Raw genomic sequence first — 23,680 nt, 5'->3', positions numbered from 1 at the left:
CCCACTCTGGGCAAGGGACTCTGCGTCCACCCGATCTATTCCTCTCATGATTTTATACACCTCTATTCCTCTCATGATTGCATACGCCATCCTTTCAAAGTGAATGCTAACAGTGCATTTGTCTTCCTTACTACCGACTTTTTAAAATATACTTCTGTTCGAGGAAGAAGTACACTAGCGGGGGAGGGAGGAATGTTGTGCTGAATTTTCAAAAAACAAAATAACATGCTTTATATTGCTTTGAACTACTTAAATAGTATTGGCACATACGAAAAACAAGAGGCATCTTCTTGAAGCGCAGAACCTGAATTACTGCCCTTCAGCTCATTGTTACAGGAACACAATCTCATGTCAAAGACAGCACACCGTAATGTATCACCAGGGAGTCTGCACAATCATACTGCCCCAGCTGTCGTCAACACATTTTTCTCCATAATCTAACTGCTTAATAAACAATCTCTGCTACACGGTCGGCTGCCAAATTACCAAGCAGCCAAAACAGAACTGGGCAGCTCGAGACTTCAGCTCCACAACATTCATTTTTTATAAAACAATCTTCTTCACAGTTATTAAATGTAATAAGCACCAACACATACTCTGAAATATTTACAAGATCAAAATGCACAAGTCTTTTAACAAATCAAAACTAAAACTGATTAACTTGGCACATATTTAGCTAATGGGCATTCAGATCATCCAAGGTGCCGACTAAACCCTTGTCCTCATTTTGGACCCGATTCAAAACCAATTATCTATTTGGAGTGCCATTTTGAGTTCTCTCCTCTTTCCTTCAATGACATTTCATGGCACTGAAAATTGATTGTTACTGGAAGTGAATTGCAATAATGACCACATTTGGATCTATGGTAGACACAAAATGCTGGAGTAACTCAGCTGGTCAGGCAGCATCTCGGGAGAGTAAGAATGGGTGACGTTTTGAGTCGAGATCCTTCTTCAGATGTCAGGGGAGGGGAGGGGGCGGGACAAAGATAGGATGTAGTAGGAGACAGGAAGACTAGTGGGAGAACTGGGAAGGAGGTGGGGAAAGAGAGGGACAGAGGAACTATTTGAAGTTGGAGAAGTCAATGTTCATACTGCTGGGGTGCAAACTGCCCAAGCGAAATAATTCATTCCTACACATTTGGATCTATTTTCTTTTCAGGGATTCATGGCACAACATCATTCCCCATGCAACACTCATTCAAAAGCATTGCATGGAAAAAGTAATTCCTGGAAGTGATCACTGCTGAGCATTCTTACATCACCCAGATCTTCCCAGTAGGTCTTATCAGGCAACTGAACCATCCTACCACCAACCAGAGAGCAGTCCCGAGCTACTATCTACCTTATTGGAGACCCTCAGACTATCTTTGATCAGACTTTACCTTGCACTCAATGTGATTCATGTTATTCCCTTTACCATGTATCTGTACATCGTGGATGGCCTGATTATAATCACGTATTGTGTTTCTGCTGACTGGTTAGCATGCAACAAAAGCTTTTCACTGTACCTCGATACATGTTCCAATAAACTAAATTCAACTCAAGTCAGTACTACGAAGTCACAATGTGTTTCTTGCTCTAGATTCCAGCACCAGTAGTCCCCTGCGTCTCTGGATTTCAACTGAATTTGACTACTTCCACCTATTCGATTGACTGATTCAACGTGGAAACACATCCTTCGGCCCACCGAGTCTATGCCAACTATAGATCACCCGCTCACACCAGTTCTATGCTATCAACTTTTGCATCCACTCCCTACTTATTAGGGGCAATTTACAGAGGCCAATGAAACTGGAATGTTGGAGGAAACTGGAGCACCTTGATGGAACCCACTTGGCCACAGGGAGAGCATGGAACCTTCACACAAACAGCACCCGAGGTCAGGATCGAACCGGGGCCTCTGGTGCTCTGAGACAGCAGCTCCACCAGTTGCACCATTGGTCTACCTTGTTGAATTTACCCTCAGCCTCCTTGTACATCACGTGAGCTACCCAGGATTTCTTTAACTCAGCATACTGTCTTTAACTGTCGGACTTACTTTCTTTCATCCATAGTTAATATCAGTTGGATTGGTTCTATGGGATCATGGAGGATCTGGCAGTCCATTTTCACTTTTCACTGTGCAATCTTGTAGAACAACTATTACCATTAATTTGTTGAATGGAAGTCCCACTTACATCGAGAACTTTTTGGATTTCCCTCTTAATCTCTTTGGGTCGTCGAGTTCGCGTCAACCAGCACTCCCGTACACAAGCACAATCCTGCACACTAGGGACAATTTACAATTTTAACCGGCCAAATAACCTACAAACCTGGACGTCTTTGGAGTGTGGGAGGAAACCGGAGATCCAGGAGAAACCCCATGCGGTCACAAGGGGAACGTACAAACTCCGTACACTCAACACTGGCACTGTAAGGCAGCAACTCTAACACTGTGCAGCATCTCTATACACCATCATTTGATGGTCCCTGTAGTTTCCCTCAATAACTCAATAATGTGTTCCATAGCCCAAGGAACAACATTGCTGTGCCAAACCCCACACTATAGAAAACAGTCACAAGTAAAAACACCATGTCACTCCATGCCTCAGAAAGCACGTCTGCAAAGCTGTCCTTTTCCAAGAGGGACATTAAAATGGGCCTGCGACAAAAAAAAACCACACAAAGTGCTGAAGAAACTCAGCAGGTCAGGCAGCATCCCTGGAGAACAAGGATAGGCGACATTTCCAGACCCTTCTTCAGATCTTTCTTCAGGCCAAATGGGGTATGGAAGTGGGAAGAGGAAATGGTAGGATTAAAAATATACTGTATCCTCATAGTTGCATTATTTGATCAAATCTTTCATTTCCCATTGCCTCCTCTTTAGCTGCAGAGTTTAGACTTAAGAGATATGGAGTAGAAACAGGCCCTTCAACCCAGCAAGTCCACGCCAACCAGCGATCACCCCATACACTAGCACTATCTTACACACTGGGGATAATTTACAGTTCATTTTAACCAAAGCTAATTAACCTACAAACCTCTGCGTCTTTGGAGTGTGGGAGGAAACTGGAGCACCCGGAGAAACTCTTGCAGTCACAGGGGAGAACATGCAATCTCTGTACAGACAGCACCCATAGTCAGGATTGAACCCAGGTCTCTGATGCTGTAAGGCAGCAACTCCACCGCTGCGCCACTGTCCAATCAGTCCAAAAAGCCAAATCAGTACCAAGAGCAGCGTGAAAGACTGGTGAGAAAGTCTGGGCGGAAGGTGAAGAATCAAACATGGCGTCACTGCCCTGTGACTGATGAAATAACTCATTGAGATTCACACTCGAAGAACGACAAGTTGGGCACAGTAACAAGACACGCAGAGCCTGCAGAAGTTTACACCAGCAGTTAGTCAGCAAATCAAAAAGAAGTGGGAGGAAAATTAAAATCAAAGCTACAATTCCGACAATTAAAAAAAAAAAAAGTCAGTATGATACCCATTGAATTCATCCAATTTGATCTGCCACTGAATACATTAATTAATCTCCTCCTGACTCCAATTATGATAAAGTATAAGGGCTCCAAAAAAATAAAATTGAAACAATGTGCTGGACTAACACGAAATTATCATAGAATTAGATGAATTAAACAACAATTAAAAAACAAGGAAACTTAAATGAATCCCAGCAGGGATTTATGCATATTTTAGAAAGCTATGGGTTGCATGCCGTCAGAATTAGACAATTAACTGGTGTTAAAAAAGGATTTCAATAATCTGACCACTAAAGCATTCTTTTATGTGCAATAGTTCACATTAGTATAGCCAGCTGGGCAAATTGTCAATGCTTGATAAACGTACCATTCCTTCAGACAAAAACATTCACCATTTGAAGGTTCAAAAAGGTAATCCAGTCATTTTTCAAAATGTATAACTCAATTCATAATTACACTTCAATGTCTATTGGAATAATTTTGCAATTTTGCTTTCAATGTCCAGAAGCCATTTATGACTAAGTTGGGACATAGTTCGCTTAAAGTTGAGGAAGTAAAAAGGGCGCACGATGGCGTATGTCAATTTACAGGTGCCTTCTAAATTAACAATCCTTTAAAAATACCATATAAAAATGACGATTTTAGATCTTTCTGGTTCATTTTATACAAGTCAGCTTTCAGGAAGAAAAAGTGTTGCAAATTATATTTTAGACTATCCTTTGTACATCCATCTGTTACCTGAATCCACGGCCATCTGTCATTTTCTGCAGCGGTCCAAGCATTTACAAGGCCTTTTTTATTCAGTCTGGCATAGTATGGGTACCATTTCTGCAGCCCAAACAGGGCACGGTGTGTCGAAGATGCTGAAATTTGTTGATTGGATATAATCCCTCCCTCCATCCCGAGGGGTCCTGAACACTCTGTGGGGGTAAGAAAAAGAGTTGGAAAAGTGGTTGTTGAAAATGGTCATGAATAAAATGGTTATAGAGGTGTATAAAATCATGAGAGGAATTGATCGGGTACACTCACAGAGTCTCTTGTCCAGAGTAGGGGAATCGAGAACCAGAGGGCATAGGTTTGAGGTGAAGGGGGAAAGATTTTATAGGAATCTGAGGGGTAGCTTTATCATGCAAAGGGTAGTGGGTGAATGGAACGAGCTGCCGGAGGAGGTAGTCGAGGCAGGGACTATCACAACATTTAAGAAGCAATTAGACAGGTACACGGATAGGACAGGTTTAGAGGGATATGGACCAAACGCAGGCATGTGGGACTAGTGTAGATGGGACATGCTGGTCATTGTGGGCAATTTGGGCCATAAGGCCTGTTTTCCTCAAAAACATGAGCAAAAGGTGACAAAATAAATTATACCAAAAGCTTTTATGTAAATACAATTCATCTTTTAATTGAAAGCATTTTCTTTTTCATCGTCAACATTTTTGCAAAGTCATTGTCAGTCAAACCTTGTCATTGTTTACACATTAGCTATGCATTGCTATTAGCATCAATTAAAACACAATTTTTTGACAATACTCCATGATCAAAACATACGAACCAATTATGATTGTCCTAATCTATCATTTCACGCGGTCAATGAGGAAAGCTAGTAAATGCAACATGTTTAGGCTGGTGCAACTGTCCAGAAATCTATCAATGATTGGTATTATTGAACATGAGTAGGAAGGAACTGCAGATGCTGGTTTAAACCAAAGATAGACACAAAATGCTGGAGTAACTCAGCGGGACAAGCGGGATCTCTGGAGAGAAGGAATGGGTGATGTTTCAGGTCGGCTGAGGTTCTCGGCCTGAAACGTCACCCATTCCTTCTCTCCAGAGATGCTGCCTGTCCCGCTGAGTTACTCCAGCATTTGTGTTTATGTACTATTGAACATGTTATATATTATGGGCAGAATGATACGCTCTCTCTCTCTCTCTCTGAAATTCAATCCATTAACAGTTCATGCAACTGAATTAATAAATTAATGGGAAATCGTTTTTTCTAAATATTTTGGTCCTCCTAATGTCTGTTTTAACCACATTACATTTGATAGGTATCTTGATTTTTGTTCAGTCCTTACGAGTTAATTTCACATTCTGTCGACGTACAGTATTTCATCTAATCTGCTCATTGATGCTGTGCAATTAGATCCAGCCTCTATTTATTTTTTGTTCAGATATTCTGATTATAAACCAATATTGTTCATGTCATGATCCGGTAATATTTATCTACCTCAAGATAGTAAATTTGCTCTGGCTCATTATTCAGATCCAATGTATTTTCAGATTTTGATCATCTTTAGTTTCTTCTCCATTCAATCTATTTTGTACATCAGAATTTCATGATTATAGTTCATTTACATCTGCAAACTATAATCAGAATTTTAACCAGATCTAATCCTTCCTCACCATTTAGTAATCCATAATGGATACCCAATTTCAGTCTAAGCTATTCTGCTTGGTTGAAATGGGATAGGCTTGGATGAAATGGGATAGGCTTGGATCTAATGCCTTTTTTACAACTAAGGATATTAGTTTATCACTAGCCACACTCTTGGATGGGTTAGGCTAAAGTTGTGCCCGACTCGGTGGATCACTTGCAATGTTAATCCATTTGCATTAATGCTGTGATCCTGAAGAAGGATCTCGACCCAAAACGTCACCCATTCCTTCTCTCCAGAGATGCTGCCTGTCCCCCTGCTATGAATTAAGAATGCAGGTTGAAAGTTCCTTTTTACGATGAAATAATCCGGACATCAAGTATTGGTAAATGTTTTAAGTGTAATTATTTCACGTATAACAAATGGCTTTCGTATAAAATCAAAAGTCTGTTTTGCCTTTGGTCTCATGCTCTTGCTCAGAACAAATTTCAGACTTTCAGTAAACTGTAAACAATCTAACGACCCAAACTATTTATTATAAAATATCTGTATCGTCTTTACCTGTCTAAAGAGGTGAGGGGGAAAAAATTAATAGGAGCCTGAGCGGCATTATTTATCTATTTATCTATTTATTTATTACACAAAGTATGGTGGGTATATGGAATGAGCTGCCGGTGGAGGTAGTTGAGGCAAGTACTATCACAATGTTTAAGAAACACTTAGACAGGTCCATGGATAGTACAGGCTTAGAGGGACATGGGCCAAACGCAGACAGGTGGGACTAATATAGAAAGGGCACGTTGGTCAGTGTGGGCAAGTTGGACTGAAGGGCCTGTTTCCACATTGTATGACATGATAACAGATCACCTGCAAAATTATTAATACATTTGAACAGTCCATAGACATCTTTTATACAATGACAGTAGTCTGTGGATTATTCCTATGATAACACACCAAACCGGGACGTTGTTAAGTGGTTAAATTGCACAGGCTACGTGAAATAAATGAGGTGAATGAGCTCCAAAATGGTCATCAACTTTAAATATTTTCATAAAGATACTACTTGATCTTAACCATATAACCATATAACAATTACAGCACGGAAACAGGCCCGTTCGGCCCTACCAGTCCACGCCGACCACTTTCTCTGACCTAGTCTCATCTACCTGCTCTCAGACCATAACCCTCCAATCCCCTCCCATCCATATACCTATCCAATTTACTCTTAAATAATAAAATTGAGCCTGCCTCCACCACTTCCACCGGAAGCTCATTCCACACAGCCACCACCCTCTGAGTAAAGAAGTTACCCCTCATGTTACCCCTAAACTTTTGTCCCTAAATTCTGAAGTTATGTCCCCTTGTTGGAATCTTCCCCACTCTCAAAGGGAAAAGCCTACCCACATCTTCCTTGTGTTTCCCTGAATTCTCCTTTCTTGTTTACGCAAGCAGTACCTAAACGAACACGTTTCGAGAACTTAATGTGGACACATACTGTGACAATCCTTGCCTGTCCCAACACCGGTCTACAGATGGTTCCATACCAGCTGTGTCCTTCAGGAGTAGAGGACATGCCAGTATGGATAAGTAAATGCAAGTCAGCTAAATCCATTAGAAAAATGACTTGAATTGCAAATACAACAACACAACAAAAAAGTACTACATTGCACATGTTCTTTGATGCAAGTGCCCTTCGGGGAACAGTTTTGATGTAAAGGATCGCAAATCAGCATATAGTGGTGGCCAATGTGTAGTTACGAGATTATGTAACAAGATGTCTGACAGAGAAAGGCACAGACCCTGCAGGGCTGTTCTGCAATGATGAATCTCAAAAGGCCAGGGGATGGTAAATAACTTTGCATTTTCACCCGAACTACAAAAAACTTTAAACCATAGCGATTCAAGTTGGAGCAGTCAACGTGAACATCTAGAAACTAACTGCAGCTGCTGGTTTACAAAAGACACAGGGTGCTGGATTAACTCAGTGGGGCAGGCAGCATCTCAGGAGAGCATGAATAGCTCAGGTTTCAGAGAGGGACCCTTCTTCATTCTGTCAGTATCTCAGAAGATACTGCACGGTGGCGCAGCGGTAGAGTTGCTGCCTTACAGCGAATGCAGCGCCGGAGACTCAGGTTCGATCCTGACTACGGGCGCTGTCTGTATGGAGTTTGTACGTTCTCCCCATGACCTGCGTGGGTTTTCTCCGAGATCTTCGGTTTCCTCCCACACTCCAAAGACGTGCAGGTTTGTAGGTTAATTGACTGGGTAAATGTAAAAATTGTCCCTGGTGTGTGTAGGATAGTGTTAATGTGCGGGGATCACTGGGCGGCGCGGACTTGGTGGGCCGAAAGGGCCTGTTTCCGCGCTGTAGAATCTAAAATCTAAAATCTAAAAATCTAAAATCTAAAAAGACTGAGAGAATATGTATAATTGTTGGTCCAAAAATATTATCCCTGGATATTTAGAGTCACTAATGCCATTATTTTTGAGATTTAGTGATTTAGTTATGCGACTAGGTTGCACTCAAATGCTGCCAACCACTGAATTTGAAGGGTGAAGATTAAATATTTCATCCCAGCACATCACTTAGCACCTTCCTGTGCTGCTTTACTTAGATCTGGTACAATCATAACATTTAAGAGACATTTGGACGGGTACAAGGATAGGACAGATTTAGAGGGTTATGGGCCAAGCGCAGACAGGTGGGACTAGTAGATGGGCCATGCAGGTCAGTGTAGGCAAGTTGGGTTGAAGGGCTAGTTTCCACACTGTATGACTATCTCTGGAGCTGCTTATTTATTTTTCCCCACCGAGTTCATGCCGACCGCAATCACTCCTACACTAATTCTATCCTGCACACGAGGGGCAATTACAGAACCCAATCGACCAACAAACCTGCAAGATTTTAGAATGTGGGAGGAAACCGGAGCACCCGGAGAAAATCCACTCGGTCACAGGGAGAATGCACACACTCTGTACAGGCAGCATCCATAGATAGGATCAAACCTGGCTCTCTGGCGGTGGAAGGCAACACACCTACCACTGCGCCAAATTCACCACCTCTTCTTTATGCTCTTTCCTGTTCTCTAACATGCCTATCGCTTTCTTCTGGATGCTCCAGTTTCTCCCCACATCCCAAAGAGCAGTTGATGGGTAGGTTACCCTAAATTACCCTTCGTGTAGGTGGGTTAGAAGAGTTTCAGGAAGGAATTGATCGGCCTGAGAGAAAAATAGGTTACAAGAGAAAGAAAGGAGGCTAGAATTGATGGAGTCTCTCTGAAAGCTGGCATAGACTTGATGGGCCAAGTGCCCTTTATGTTATATATGAGATGCGATGCCATTAGGCAAAATAAACAGTTTATTTTCATATTTATAAGTATGCTACACTTTTATTCCTCTTTGAAACAGTGTGAAACACATACACATACAGTCTGCACAGAGGCTTTCTCAGATCCTTAGACCACCTTAATTGTGTTTGAATCTCTAGCATTAAAGCAGAAAATCCTCAAACTATTCAGCCGAGAGAGAAACAGATTTTACATTATGTCAACGTCAACTGCAATCTATGAACCCCAGCACTAGCACCAATGGTCTCTTCCATATCACACATGAGTTTTCGTTATTCTCTCTGTACCTTCTCCCTCCCTGCAACTCAAAGCATGTTTGATTTCCAGCTTTTAGCAGGAAAGATCATCAACCTGAAAAGTCACCTCCATTTGTCTTACTCCACAGATACTGATTGACAGAATATTTCCGGCAGTCTCTATTTTTAAATTCAGGCTTTCTGCATCTGCAGTTGTTTCGCAACTGCACCCGTGGTTACTTGTTGATCTGAAGAACTTGTGACACCTTGACTCGACTCCCTGCCCACATGTGTTCTCTTCCATAGCCGATTCCATGTTAACTCTGGATTTACATCTGTCAGTACACATTTCCTCAAAGTGTTCAGATATGCCTTTTGCTGCAAACAGTTGGGCAACATTGGCTTTTTTGACCTTTCCTCCAATTCACTCAAAATATTTGTGTAAGAAAGAACTGCAGATGCTGGGCTTAAATCAAAGGTAGACACAAAATGCTGGAGTAACTCAGCGGGACAGGCAGCATCTCTGGAGAGAAGGAATGGGTGATGTTTCGGGTCGAAACCCTTCTTCAAAGAAATGCTGCCTGTCCCGCTGAGTTACTCCGACATTTTGTGTCTACCTTCACTCAAAATATTGTTTTGGACCACGGGCTTATGCCATCTCACCAAGCTGTTACTTCTCTGTCATTCCCATTCATCAGTCATGACAATCTCGGTTTCTCACCTGACTGAACTGCCACAATTAGCTTCCTCTCACCAGGACTTCTTTCATCTGCCTCCTCGCTACATTCCCCTCGAGTTATGCCGTACCAAACCTTAAATGTGTTTGAAGCCTATGACATATCAACAACTCGTCAGCGATGGAAACATATTGTGTGATGTGTTATTTGTGAATCAGAAGTTAGCCGAATGCTGAATCACTGTTAGCATCATGCACCTATCAAGTTCTCCAGAGATGCTGCCTGATCTGCTGAGTTGCTCCAGGACTATGTGTCCTGTTGAATCACCGTTCAACCTTGGAAAACTTGCTTCAAGATTTTAAAACATGTAGAGACTTTTCAGCTGCCCTGATAGGCGCAGGTTAATTGGAGGAATTAATGAATGCTTATTACCACTGTACCTTATGAACCATTCAAGCAAATATTCTGATGGTAACGCATCCACGTGGTGCTGTCAAATGATTAATATAAAGTACATAAACACACCTGATGAATGAGTTCCAAAATGTTAAGGTGAACAAGTCTCTCTCTCTGCCTGCCAAATAGAAGATTGCCAAATAACTACATTTTAATCCCCATTATGTCTGTAACGGGCATTTGTCTTAATTACACCCACTCAGTGTTGATCCATTTCATACATGGAGCTTTAGATTTAGATTTTTAGATTTAGAGATACAGCGCAGAAACAGGCCCTTCGGCCCACCAGGTCCGCGCCGCCCAGCGATCCCCGCACATTAACACTATCCTACACCCACTAGGGACCATTTTTACATTTGCCCAGCCAATTAACCTACAAACCTGTACGTCTTTGGAGTGTGGGAGGAAACCGAAGATCTCGGAGAAAACCCACGCAGATCACGGGGAGAACGTATAAACTCCGTACAGACGACGCCCGTAGTCAGGATCGAACCTGTGTCTCCGGCGCTGCATACGCTGTAAGGCAGCAACTCTACCGCTGCGCCACCGTGCCACCCTTTCACTGATCCCTTTTTAAGTTAAGGCTTGTTAATAGACAGACGTCTTTCACGTTTTCACTGCCATATCTATTCAGATTCAACATTTCAGCCCACATTAAACCAAGGGTCTTCATGCCTGACCACTTTTATTGGATCCATTCGAGCGCCATCTACATTACACGGTCTAAACACTTTCCATTCTCCGCGACTTTAGATTACTGTGGGTTGAAATAATATTCTATCTTCCGCAATACATCTGTGAAGGGCATATAATTAACTTCCGGTGAAACCACCTGATGAGTAAGTACAGAACAGGATTTAGAGTATATCTCTGAACTGAATCATCCGACCAGAAGCAGAGAGCATTGCTGACCCTCGGACAATCCTTGATCAGGCTTTACTGGCTTTACCTGGCACTAAACGTTATTCCCTTATCATGTATCTATACACTGTAAATGGCTCGATTTTAATCGGGCATTGTCTTTCCACTGACGGGATAGCACCCAAGCTTTTCACTGTACCTCGGTACACGTGACAATGAACTAAACTGAAACTCATTATGCTCCCACTGCAGTGTTCAATATCTGTGTATTTTTAACATGCGCTTCTATTGCAGGAAAGTTGTTTGCCACAAACAAAAACTTCCACTCTTTTGATGCAGAATGACACAGATGGTTAATTAAGCACCACATGGCAGCTGAGGTAGCTTGTTTATGTTTGAGCGGCCATCACTTCCCTTATCTCACCAAATGGTGACACTGTGGCACTGAAGGCTCCTGTATATTTCATTTTGCCTCATGCACCCTAGTTTAGTTTATGTTTCGAGATACAGGGCAACCGAGTCTGTGCCGACCAACAATCACCCCGTACACAAACATTACCCTACATATTAGGGACAATTTACTTAAAATAAAAATAAAAATTGAAGCCAATTCACCCACATACCCGAGATCGACACAAAATGCTGGAGTAACTCAGCGGGACAGGCAGCATCTCTGGAGAGAAGGAATTGGTGACGTTTCGGGTCAAGACCCTTCTTCACCTGCAAACCTGTATGCCTGAAATGTAGGAGGAAACCGGAGCACCCAGGGAAAACCCATGCGGATCACACCCGGGTCTCTAGTGCTGCAAGGCAGCAACTATACTGCTGCGCCATCATGCCACCCTGCTTCTGGTGCTTTTTTTGTAGAGAAGGCCACTGCCTGGATTATTTTCACTTGCTGCTGCCTGGGCAAATTTACAGACTCACTCTGCATCTAGGAAATCCAATGTCTGTGATTTTTGTGTCTTCTTGGGAGCAGAGACTTTGGGGTCACTCAGTGAGAGCTGCCACTACGTTATACTTGGGAGATTGTACCAAAAAAAAACTACTTCAACAGTGTTACTTTCGGTTGATTATTGTGGATAACCCAAACTATCCTCACTGCCAATTATAGTTTATTTGGGGTAGGGTGGTATGTAAAACGGTCCTGTGGGGTTAAAACAATAATAATGTGTGCAAGACACCAGAAGTTGCAGAACAAGGACATGTACTTTAGTTGGGGGTAATAAAAACTTACAGCTCTTCTTAGGACACATGTATGGTGGTGTCATTATACAGATGTGACCTAGTTAGATATCTATATGCAAATAATCCACTTGTTCCTCCACCTCAGCATCACAATTTCACTTTGCTTTCTTTCCGATATTCCTTCCTCTGTCTTCTGTGTTGCACATTCCCTCATTTTGATTCAATTAACTTATCGCCTTTCCTCAAACTTTTTTTGCTCTAAATATTATTAAATACTACGTTCAGTGTTTTTGATTTGCATTTCTCACACTTATCATTCACACAGACAGAAATATGACAAGACGATTTACCGTTACTTAAACCTACTCAGTAACTTCAATCATTATTGAAAGACTTTACTTACTGTGCTGGCAATTTCTGCCCATGAATTCTCCCGGACATTCACAGGAATAGTTCGCAATGAGGTCAGTGCATATCCCACCATTTCTGCAGGGGTCAAACTCACATTCATTTATATCTGCAGGATAAAGGACAGAATTAATTCAAATGGGACAATTGATGCTTAAAATAAAACAAGACTTATGAATGAACCTTTATTAATCGCTGTAATGTATCTGATGTGATGCACAATTTGCAACTGCCAACCTGCCCTATGCAACATTTTATTAGAACGGAGAATGGAGATGAGGAAAAACTTTTTCAGTCAGAGAGTTGTAAATCTGTGGAATTCTCTGCCTAAGAAGGCAGCGGAGGCCAATTCTCTGGATGCTTTCAAGAGAGAGCTAGATAGAGCTCTTAAAGATAGCAGAGTCAGGGGGTATGGGGAGAAGGCAGGAACGGGGTACTGATTCTGAATGATCAGCCATGATCACATTGAATGGCGGTGCTGGCTCGAAGGGCCAAATAGCCTCCTCCTGCACCTATTGTCTATTTACAATTATCCTTTTTGACACAGACTTTGCAGTTATCCCAATTTCAATCATTCAGCCTTTAATATAAATACTTTATCAAATTAGCAGATTAATTTCAATTTTTAGTTTAGTTTAGAGATACAGCGTGGAAACAGGCTTTCTGGCTCACCGAGTCCACACCGACCAGCGATCCCCGCACACTAACACTATCCTACACACACTTGGGACAATTAACACTTATACCAAGCCAATTAATCTACAAACCTGTATGTCTTTGGAGTGTGGGAGGAAACCAAAGATGTTGGAGAAAAGTCACGTGGTGACAGGGAGAGCATACAAACGCCCTACAGACAGCACCCGTAGTCGGGATCGAACCAGGGTCTCCGGCACAGCATGCACTATAAGGCAGCAATACTACTGCTGCGCCATCGTGCCTCAAATGATTCATCATGGTGGCACGCCCAGCTAATAATTTCTGTCCTCACCCCCACATGTTCTCACTGGTGAAAATATTTTCAAAGCATAATTGTCTCCAAAGCATTCGCGGTGGAAAGTATTGAAAGGGAAAAAAACTTATTTCTTGGGCGATTTGTTGCATATATTTTAATTTATACCGAGAAATATTTTAAATGCACAAAATATTTAATGCTTCTGGCAATACTGTTCCTTTAACCAAAAATAACAATACACAAAAATAATTTGAGGGGGGTACTGCTTCTGGGGTACTACTTATTAGACCGAGCTAAATTATTTAGCATATTACACCATCTCTAATGAAACAGTTTCACTGCATGCAAAACTAGCAATCAACAATAATATACATATAAACAGGTAACACACCACTAATTAAAAACATAGATGTCTTTATTTGTGAAATGTAAACTCGCTGTAACAATATGTTAACATTGAACACTGACAAATATCTCCAAGCAAAATGTAAATTTTGATCCATTGGACACGTACAATAAAAAAACAAGTCATATACAATGTTGTCCACTATTGCATTGTGAGGAGATTGCAAATAACGAAATCTAAATATTAATTCAAGAGTTCCTTTACAGTGGCAGAAGTGCAAAATTAATCAATTTCTTGGATAGTTTTTGGCCTATAGTAGATTCAAGATTCAGATTTCATGTGGGGCTTTTTGAAACGAACTGGGCTCAAATGGATGCATTGCTTAACATTTGATGCTTTAAATAAATCTGGTTATCATTGTAGTTATTCTTGTGTTAGTAAATATGCCAACCTCACTTATAACAATTAAATCACATCGCAGCCTGCTTCTGGTATTGAATAAAAATATTTTTATTCCCATAGGTCCAGACTCAAGTGATTAAAAATCTATCATTTTCTCAAAATGAATGGTTAAAACATGACAAATGTTTGATCAGTATTGAGGAAATGCTGGTCAAAATTGGCCAAATCTTTGCACTTGCTCATTAAATTACCCTTGAATAGCATTTGCGGCAGGGGTTACCAATATATTCTGATACTGTATCAGTAAAATTGCAGTCAAAACCTACAGAATATTGCTCTGCTACAATAGAGTTGATTTTTTGCTTTTCTATTTGCTGGGTAGAGGCAATGGGGCAATGATTATAAAAGAGTGATGATGATCACCAGAGATATGTGACATTGCCATGGTTTAGCCTAAAGAGAAAATAATGGCAAGCTGACTGCGTTGAACAAGCACTGTCTTGAAAGCTGAGGTGCAGAACTAAAAATCCAAGCCAGGACAAATCTAAACAAAGCTGTTTACTGCGTATTTAAAGGCCCATTCCAATATTAATCATTTGAAGCTGTTTTCATTAATCTGCCCCCCATTCATGCTGAAAAACATGCTCAATAAAATGATTGCCGTGATTTAAGAAGCAATGCTGTGAGGTATTACCAATTAGGCCTAATAGAGTAAAACTGGGAAGATATTAATTGAAATATTGGACTGTTAAAAATTATAAAGGTACAGAATAAAATGGATACATAAAGGGGATGAATCATTAGGATTAAGCAGGGAAGTGGAACATTTCCAAACACAAAGTAGCAGACATATGAAATAAACAGTCATAAAATAGCATTGAAACAATGCCATTATTTACTTTTCTAGAGAGAGGAAAGGGGGGGGGGGGGGGATTGTGGTGATTTAAATTGTGATTTAATTAAAAAAGGAACAAACTTGTTGGAACTTGTTTCCGGGAAGATCGTGTAATCATATAGTGATAGTGAATGGCAGATTTAAAGGTTAAAGGAAACATTGCAGACAGTTAATTAAACATTCTCAAGTCCACATAGCAGCATCCTCGTGCATTACAATCAGTACATTTTTATGAAAAATAGAAATCCCTAGTTAATCTTCCAAAAAAGGCCTCTGTCTGGAAAGGACTGTGGGATTGAGCTGTGATTTCAGAGTATATTTGCACAGGTTTGGAAGGAAGACCTAAAGTTTTGTGACTTCAGGACATCCCAATGTACTTCACAGTTAATTAAATATTTTTGAAGTGTAGTCACTGTCGTTTTTGGGGGAGGGCATGACAACTCATCATCATCATCATCATCATCATCATCATCATCATCATCATCATCATATATATTCCGCGCCACCAGTCATCTGATGGTTTTGGTTACAAGATGAAAATTGACTACAATGGAGACAGATTACAACATCCTGTTTTTCATTAAAATGGTGGCATGAGATCTTGTTCAATCGGAATAAAGGTCTCTTCCATAAATGTCACCTATCCATGTTCTCCAGAGATGCTGCTTGACCTGCTGAGTTACTCCAGCACTTTGTGACATCTTTTATCCTCAACCAAGTAAGCTGAAAAGGCTGTCTTCTTTGTCAAACAAAGTTATTTTCCCTCATCCGAATTTAAGTCTGGACTTTGGTACACAAATCTCTGGAACAAGATTGAAATGATAGCCAACTGCTTCCGTTGGAAAACTACTCACCAAACCATGACCACTGTACTAATGGAAACAGAGATGGGATTCACCAAGTCATGCAATACCACGACAAGATCACAACTTTCACCACAATATTCTCTGGATTGTTTTCTGTAAACTTAGAAATTGACTGGGAGTTAGTCAACTGGGAGTCGAAACTAATTGTTTGTAGAAGTTACCTAAAAGGTAATAGACCACTCGACCCTAAAAACCGTCATATGTCATGGCGCCATTTTAGTAGGCAGAAACTTGCAGAAACATTTTAAAAGAAAAATAACAAAAATCTGTGAATTGATAGATGAGATATATTCTGCATTTTTATGGTATCATCACACATATTGTTCCCCCAAAACACTGATTACACTGCGAGGGGCATAACGGACGGCGGGTTTTGCCGACTAAAATGGCAGACGTTACGCTCCTTTGCGTGCTACACTTCAGCATAGGCGATTTTGACGGAGTGGTTCATCTTGCTCCTCTAGTATCTTTGCCTAAAATTAGCTAATTCAACGTTCATACTGATGAGCTACCCAAGTGGAATACGGGGTGCTGATCCTTCAATTTGTGTGTGGCTTCACTCTGGCAATGGGGGAAAAGACCCAGGAAGGCAAGGTCATCCTGGGAATGGAAAGGGGAGTTAAAGTGGGAGTGGCAACCGGGAGATCCAGTAGGCCTTGACGGACCGAGCCCAAGTGTTCAGCAAAACGGTTGCCGAGTTTACGCTTTGTCTGGCCAATGTTGAGGAGCCCACATCAGGAACACCGGATGTACTAGATGAGGTTAGAGGAGGTGCATGTGGGAGAAAAAAAAACATGTGGGTCTTATAGCTTTATTATGAGAGGCACAGAGTACAAATGCAAAGAAGCTCTGATAACCTTTGCAAAACACTCGAAGTGTCTCTGCTGGAGTATGCATCATTTTCAAGCATTGGGACGGATGCTTCCACCATGAAAATAATTTATGGGGCGGAATTTGACCAGAATAATATACCAGGGAAGACAGGCCACAGCTATTTGATGAAATTTGTGAAACTGGGAATGAGACGACTAAAAGGAATTACTGATAGCATTATTCAAAATCATCAATAAATTTGATGCAAGGAAGAAGCAAAATAAAAAGCAGCAGTTCCAGCAGTGGAGACTTTGGCAGCGAGAGGACACAGAGCGAAGGTTATTTGCATAAGAACCAGTGGTGATGTGAAGAAACATTCATTTAAACTCAGCATGTTGTGAAATCAAAAGCATTGCCTCAAAGACTGAAGAAGGCAGATTAAATGGCAACATTTAAAACGGAATTGATGTAAACATTTTTTTTAAAAATGGTTACAGACCAAGAAGAAAGAGGATTTGAGGGGCTTCCAGACCAATTTGTTAAAGAGCTGCCAAGGACATAATGGGACAAAATGATCTCCTTTTGTGCTGTAGCCTTGTACTCACATTGCAAATGTGACTTGCCTTTGCCAAAAGCTCATTCTGCAAATTCACCTGAACTACATGCCAGCGACCACATTGGCTGATTTTAACCTTATTCAGGATTGCGATCCAGCATGCATGGATGCTGATCAATCACTAATAATACAAGGTGGAAAAACTTCATGGACTGCGGGGCAGGGTGGCCCAATGGTAGAGTTGCTGCCTTACTGTGCCAGGACCAGGGGCCACAGTTTAAGAATAAGGGGTAGGCCATTTAGAACGGAGATGAGGAAAAACAAATTCACTCAGAGAGTTCTAAATCTGTGGAATTCTCTGCCTCAGAAGGCAGTGGAGGCCAAATCTCTGGATGCATTCAAGAGAGAGTTAGACAGAGCTCTTAATGATAGCTGAGTCAGAGGGTATGGGGAGAGGGCAGGAACAGGGTACTGATTGTGAATGATCAGCCAGGATCACATTGAATGGTGGTGCTGGCTCAAAGGGCCGAATGGCCTACTCCTGCAACTATTGTCTATTGAGACCTGGGTTAGATCCTGACGACGGGTGCTATCTGCACGGAATTTGTACGTTCTCCCCGCGACCGCATGGGTTTTCCCCGGGTGCTCCGGTCTCCTCTCACACTCCAAAGATGGACAGGTTTGTAGGTTAACTGGCTCCGGTAAAGATTGTAAATTGTCCCTGGTGTGTGGGATAGTGCTGGGGTATGGGGATTGCTGATCGATGTGGACTTAGTGGGCCAAAGGGCCAGTTTCCGAGCTGTACTTCTAAACTCAAAAGACATGTCCAAACCGTGACTAATGTAATTTTAAAAACATTCAGTAACACGGTGCTAGCTTTGCTGGCTAAAGCAGAATTCATTATCCGTCTCGCATGGCTTGCGACGCATTATCTGGAGTCATACACAGGCCGCACTAACTAAAGACTAACAAAATGGATTTTTGCTATAATCTTATGGTTTAATGATCGCCTTTAGTGATAGTAATATTTTAATCCCAAAATTATTTAATTATTTGAATTTAAATTCACCAGCTGCCATGATGAAATTGGAACCTACGTCTCCAGATCAATAGGTCCCCAGGTCTTCATTGTCTAATCGTTTAATTACTGTCTTATTATACTCCGATTAATTCCCACTTTGGGGCACAATCCTATTTCCACCTCCGAGAGTCTGATACAGGAATGGCGCAGACAAATTATGAGAAGAGTGGAGAGGATTTTCACACATCATCAGTTCTCAAGCAGAGAACTGTAAAGCTTTCTCGGATTACCATGAAATAAGATGGATTTAGATTGTCTTTTACAAACATATTACAAAACCTGGTCCTAGATATCATGCACACTCCACTGCAAGCTCTCCATTTTATCCCCACTTACATGGAAACCATTGGATTCAAATGAAATTCCCCCACTTTATAATGGAGCTTTTCAATTGAATGCACGCCATGAAATAATATCTTCTCGGCATGCCTGTTACAATGTGACACATAATATCTTTCCTTTTAATATACCAATGAAATGGTACATTTAGACTTCTCTAAATCCAATTGCAAAATAATTAAGATTTTAATGATGTAACTAGTTGTATGGAAGATAAATCGATATCATAATAGAAACTAATGCCAATGTTTAAGCATCAAATGAGAAAACTCCTTGGTAACAAGTTTTCTGTGCAATAAACATTTAATTTCAGAAACCGCAGAAGACCTACTGAAGCTAAAAAATCAATACCACACTAAATTTCCTAACATTATTTTTTCCAAATCCTAAATCGTGTGAGGGACTTTAATTACATAGTTTGACAGGGAACATTTACCCGAGAACAAAGATGGCAGTGAGGAAATCTGATTGATCCCGTTGGGAAAAGAGCCAAGAAATAGTATACATAGATACCTAAACAATAGGGGAGGAGTAGGCCATGCGGCCCTTAGAGCCAGCACCGCCAATGTGATCATGGCTGATCATTCACAATCAGTACCCCGTTCCTGCCTTCTCCCCATACCTCTTGATTTCACTAGCCCTAAGAGCTCTGTCTAACTCTCTTTTGAATGCCTCCATTGAGTCGGCCTCCACTGAGGTAGAGAATTCCACAAAGTCACAACTCTGTGAAAATGGTTTTCCTCATCTCAGTTCTAAATGGCCTACCCCTTATTCTTAAACTGTTACCACTGGTTCTGGACTCCAACATCAGGAACATGTTTCCTGCATCTAGCGTGTCCAATCCCTTAATAATTTTATATGTTTCTATAAGAGCCCCTCTCATTCTTCTAAATTCCAGTGAATACAAGCCCAGTCGATCCATTCTTTCATCATCTGACAGTCCAACCATCCCGGGAATTAACCTTGTGAACCTTCGCTGCACGCCCTTAATAGCAAGAATGTCTTTCCACAAATTAGGAGACCAAAACTGCACACAATACTCCAGGTGTGGTCTCACCACAGCCCTGTACAACTGCAGAAGGAACTCTTTGCTCCAATACTCAACTCCTCTCTTTATGAAGGCCAACATGCTATTAGTATTCTTCACTGCCTGCTGTACCTTTATGCTTACATTCAGTTACTGATGTACTAGGACACCCTGGTCTCATTGTACTTCCCCTTTTCCTAACCTGACACCATTCAGATAATGATTTGCCTTCCCGTTCTTGCCTCCAAAGTGGATAATGAAGGTGACTGGTAAAAAAGTGAAGGCGAGATGGGGATTTGAGTAGGGTCTGGAATGCAATATCAATAGACAATAGGTGCAGGAGTAGGCCTTTCGGCCCTTCGCACCAGCACTGCCATTCACTGTGATCATGGCTGATCATCCACAATCAGTACCCTGTTCCTACCTTCTTCCCGTATGCCTTGACTCTGCTATCTTTAAGAGCTCTATCTAACTCTCTCTTGAAAGCATCCAGAGAATTGGCGTCCACTGTCTTGAGGCAGAGAACTCCACAGATTCTCAACTCTCTGGGTGAAAAACTTCTTCCTCATCTCCGTTCTAAACGGTCTACCCCTTATTCTTAAACTGTGGCCCCTGGTTCTGGACCCTCCCAACATTGGGAACATGCTTCCTGCTTCTAGTGTGTCCAATCCCTTAATAATCCTATATGTTTCAATAAGATCCCCTCTCATCCTTCTAAATTCCAGTGAATACAAGCCCAGTCGCTCCATTCTTTCAACATATGACAGTCCCGCCATCCCAGGAATTAACCTCGTGAACCTATGCTGCACTCCCTCAATAGCAAGAACATCCTCAAATTTAGAAACCAAAACTGCACACAATACTCCAGGTGTGGTGTCACTAGGGCCCTGTACAACTGCAGAAGGACCTCTTTGCTCCCATACTCAACTCCTCTTGTTATGAAGACCAACATTCCATTGGCTTTCTTCACTGCCTGCTGTACCTGCATGCTTCCTTTCAGTGACTGATGCACCAGGACACCCAGATCTTGTTGTACGTCCCCTTTTCCTAACTTGACACCATTCAGATAATAATCTGCCTTCCTGTTCGTGCCACCAAAGTGGATAACCTTACATTTATCCACATTAAACTGCATCTGCCAGGCATCTGCCCACTCACCTAACCTGTCCAAGTCACCCTGCATCCTCACAGCATCCTCCTCACAGTTCACACTGCCACCCAGCTTTGTGCCATCTGCAAATTTGCTAATGTTACTCTTAATCCCTTCAATGTATATTGTAAATAGCTGCAGTCCCAGCACAGAGCCTTGTGGTACCCCACTAGTCACTGCCTGCCATTCTGAAAGGGACCTGTTAATCCCTACTCTTTGTTTCCTGTCTGCCAACCAATTTTCTATTCATGTCAGTACCCTACCTCCAATACCATGTGCTCTAATTTTGCCCACTAATCCCCCATGTGGGACCTTATCAAAGACTTTTTTGAAAGTCCAGGTACACTACATCCACTGGCTCTCCCTTGTCCATTTTCCTAGTTACATCCTCAAAAAATTCCAGAAGCTTAGTCACGCATGATTTCCCCTCCGTAAATCCATGCTGATTCAGACCAATCCTGTTACTGCTATGCAAATGTGCCACTATTTCATCTTTTATAATTGACTCCAGCATCCTCTCAACCACCAATGTCAGACTAACTGGTCTATAATTCCCTGTTTTCTCTCTCCCTCCTTTCTTAAAATGTGGGATAACATTAGCTACCCGCCAATCCACAGGAACTGATCCTGAATCTATAGAACATTGGAAAATGATCACCAATGCGTCCCCGATTTCTAGAGCCACTACCTTAAGTACCCTGGGATGCAGACCATCAGGCCCTGGGGATTTATCAGCCTTCAGTCTACCCAACACCATTTCCTGCCTAATGTGAATTTCCTTCAGTGCCTCCGTCACCCTAGGTCCTGTGGCCATTAGTACAACTGGGAGATTGTTTGTGCCCTCCTTAGTGAAGACAGATCCAAAGTACCTGTTCAGCTTGTCTGCTATTTCCTTGTTCCCCATATTAAATTCACCTGTTTGTCTTCAAGGGACCCACATTTATCTTAACTATTTTTTTCCTCTTCATATACCTAAAGAAGATTTTACTATGCTCCTTTATATTCTTAGCTCGCTTACCTTCATACCTCATCTTTTCTCCCTGTATTGGCTTTTTAGTTATCTTCTGTTGCTCTTTAAAAGTTTCCCAATCCTCTGGCTTCCCGCTCATCTTTGCCATGTTATACTTCTTCTCTTTTATTTTTATACTGTCCCCGACTTCCCATTTGAGCAACAGTCGCCTCTTATTCCCCTTAGATTCGTTCTTCCTCTTTGGAATGAACTGATCCTGCATCTTCTATATTATTCCCAGAAATACCTGCCATTGTTGTTCCTGCTAGGTTCTTTTTCCAGTCAACTTTGGACAGCTCCTCCCTCATGCCTCCATAGTACCCTTTGCTCAACAGTAATACTGACACTTCTGATTTTCCCTTCTCCCTCTCAAATTGTAAATTAAAACTTATCATTTTATGATCACTACCTCCTAATGGCTCCTTTACCTTGAGTTCCTTTATCAAATCCAGTTCATTACACAACACTAAATCTTGAATAGCCTTCTCCCTGGTAGGCTCCAGTACAAGCTGTTCTAAGAATCCATCTCGGAGGCACTCCACAAACTCCCTTTCCTGGGGTCCAGTACTAACCTGATTTTCCCAGTCTACCTGCAAGTTGAAATCTCCCATAACCACTGTCGCATTACCTTTGCAACAGGCCAATTTTAACTCTTGATTCAACGCACCCTATTTCCAGGCTACTGTTTGGGGGCCTGTAGATAACTCCCATTAGGGTCTTTTTACCCTTACAATTCTTCAGTTCTATCCACACTGACTCTACATCTCCTAATTCTATGTCACCCCTCGCAAGGGACTGAATATCATTCCTTACCAACAGAGCTATTCCACCCCTTCAGCCCACCTGTCTGACCTTTCGATAGGTATACCCCTGAATATTCAGTTCCCAGCCCTGGTCCTCTTGCAGCCATTCTCTGTAATTCCCACAACATCATACTTGCCAATATCTAACTGAGTCTCAAGCTCATCCACTTTATTTTTTATACTTCGCGCATTCAAATACAACACGTTAACTTCGGTATTCACCTCCCCTCTCACACCGGTCATTATTGGCCCTGACTTTACTCTCTTATCCCTTCTCGAACTTTCCTTCCCATAAATTCAAGAGTCCTTTGCAACTTTTCCTGTACTCACTTCCCCTTTAACTCCATCTTTATACTCCCAATTTGTCAACCCCCCCCCCCCTCCGCTATTTAGTTTAAACCCACACGTGTAGCACTAGCAAACCTGCT

General features: G+C 41.7%; 1 protein-coding gene across 4 annotated transcripts in view; it reads right to left on the bottom strand.

Annotated features, from left to right (window-relative positions):
- The window catches only part of LOC144592135 (EGF-like repeat and discoidin I-like domain-containing protein 3), a 242,937-nt gene that overhangs the window by 102,290 nt on the left and 116,967 nt on the right, over positions 1–23,680 (bottom strand). For all 4 annotated transcript variants that reach the window (XM_078396536.1, XM_078396537.1, XM_078396538.1 and 1 more), the window contains 2 exons: positions 13,009–13,122; positions 4,204–4,385 (listed from right to left, as the gene is read on the bottom strand). In XM_078396536.1, coding sequence (XP_078252662.1) covers positions 4,204–4,385; positions 13,009–13,122 — 296 coding nt within the window. The remainder of the gene's footprint in view (positions 1–4,203; positions 4,386–13,008; positions 13,123–23,680) is intronic.

Source organism: Rhinoraja longicauda, chromosome 3 (genome assembly GCF_053455715.1).
Source record: "Rhinoraja longicauda isolate Sanriku21f chromosome 3, sRhiLon1.1, whole genome shotgun sequence".
Taxonomy (NCBI): domain Eukaryota; kingdom Metazoa; phylum Chordata; class Chondrichthyes; order Rajiformes; family Arhynchobatidae; genus Rhinoraja; species Rhinoraja longicauda.
The sequence above is the reverse complement of the archived record's forward strand: the minus strand, read 5'-3'. Positions and strand labels throughout refer to the sequence as shown.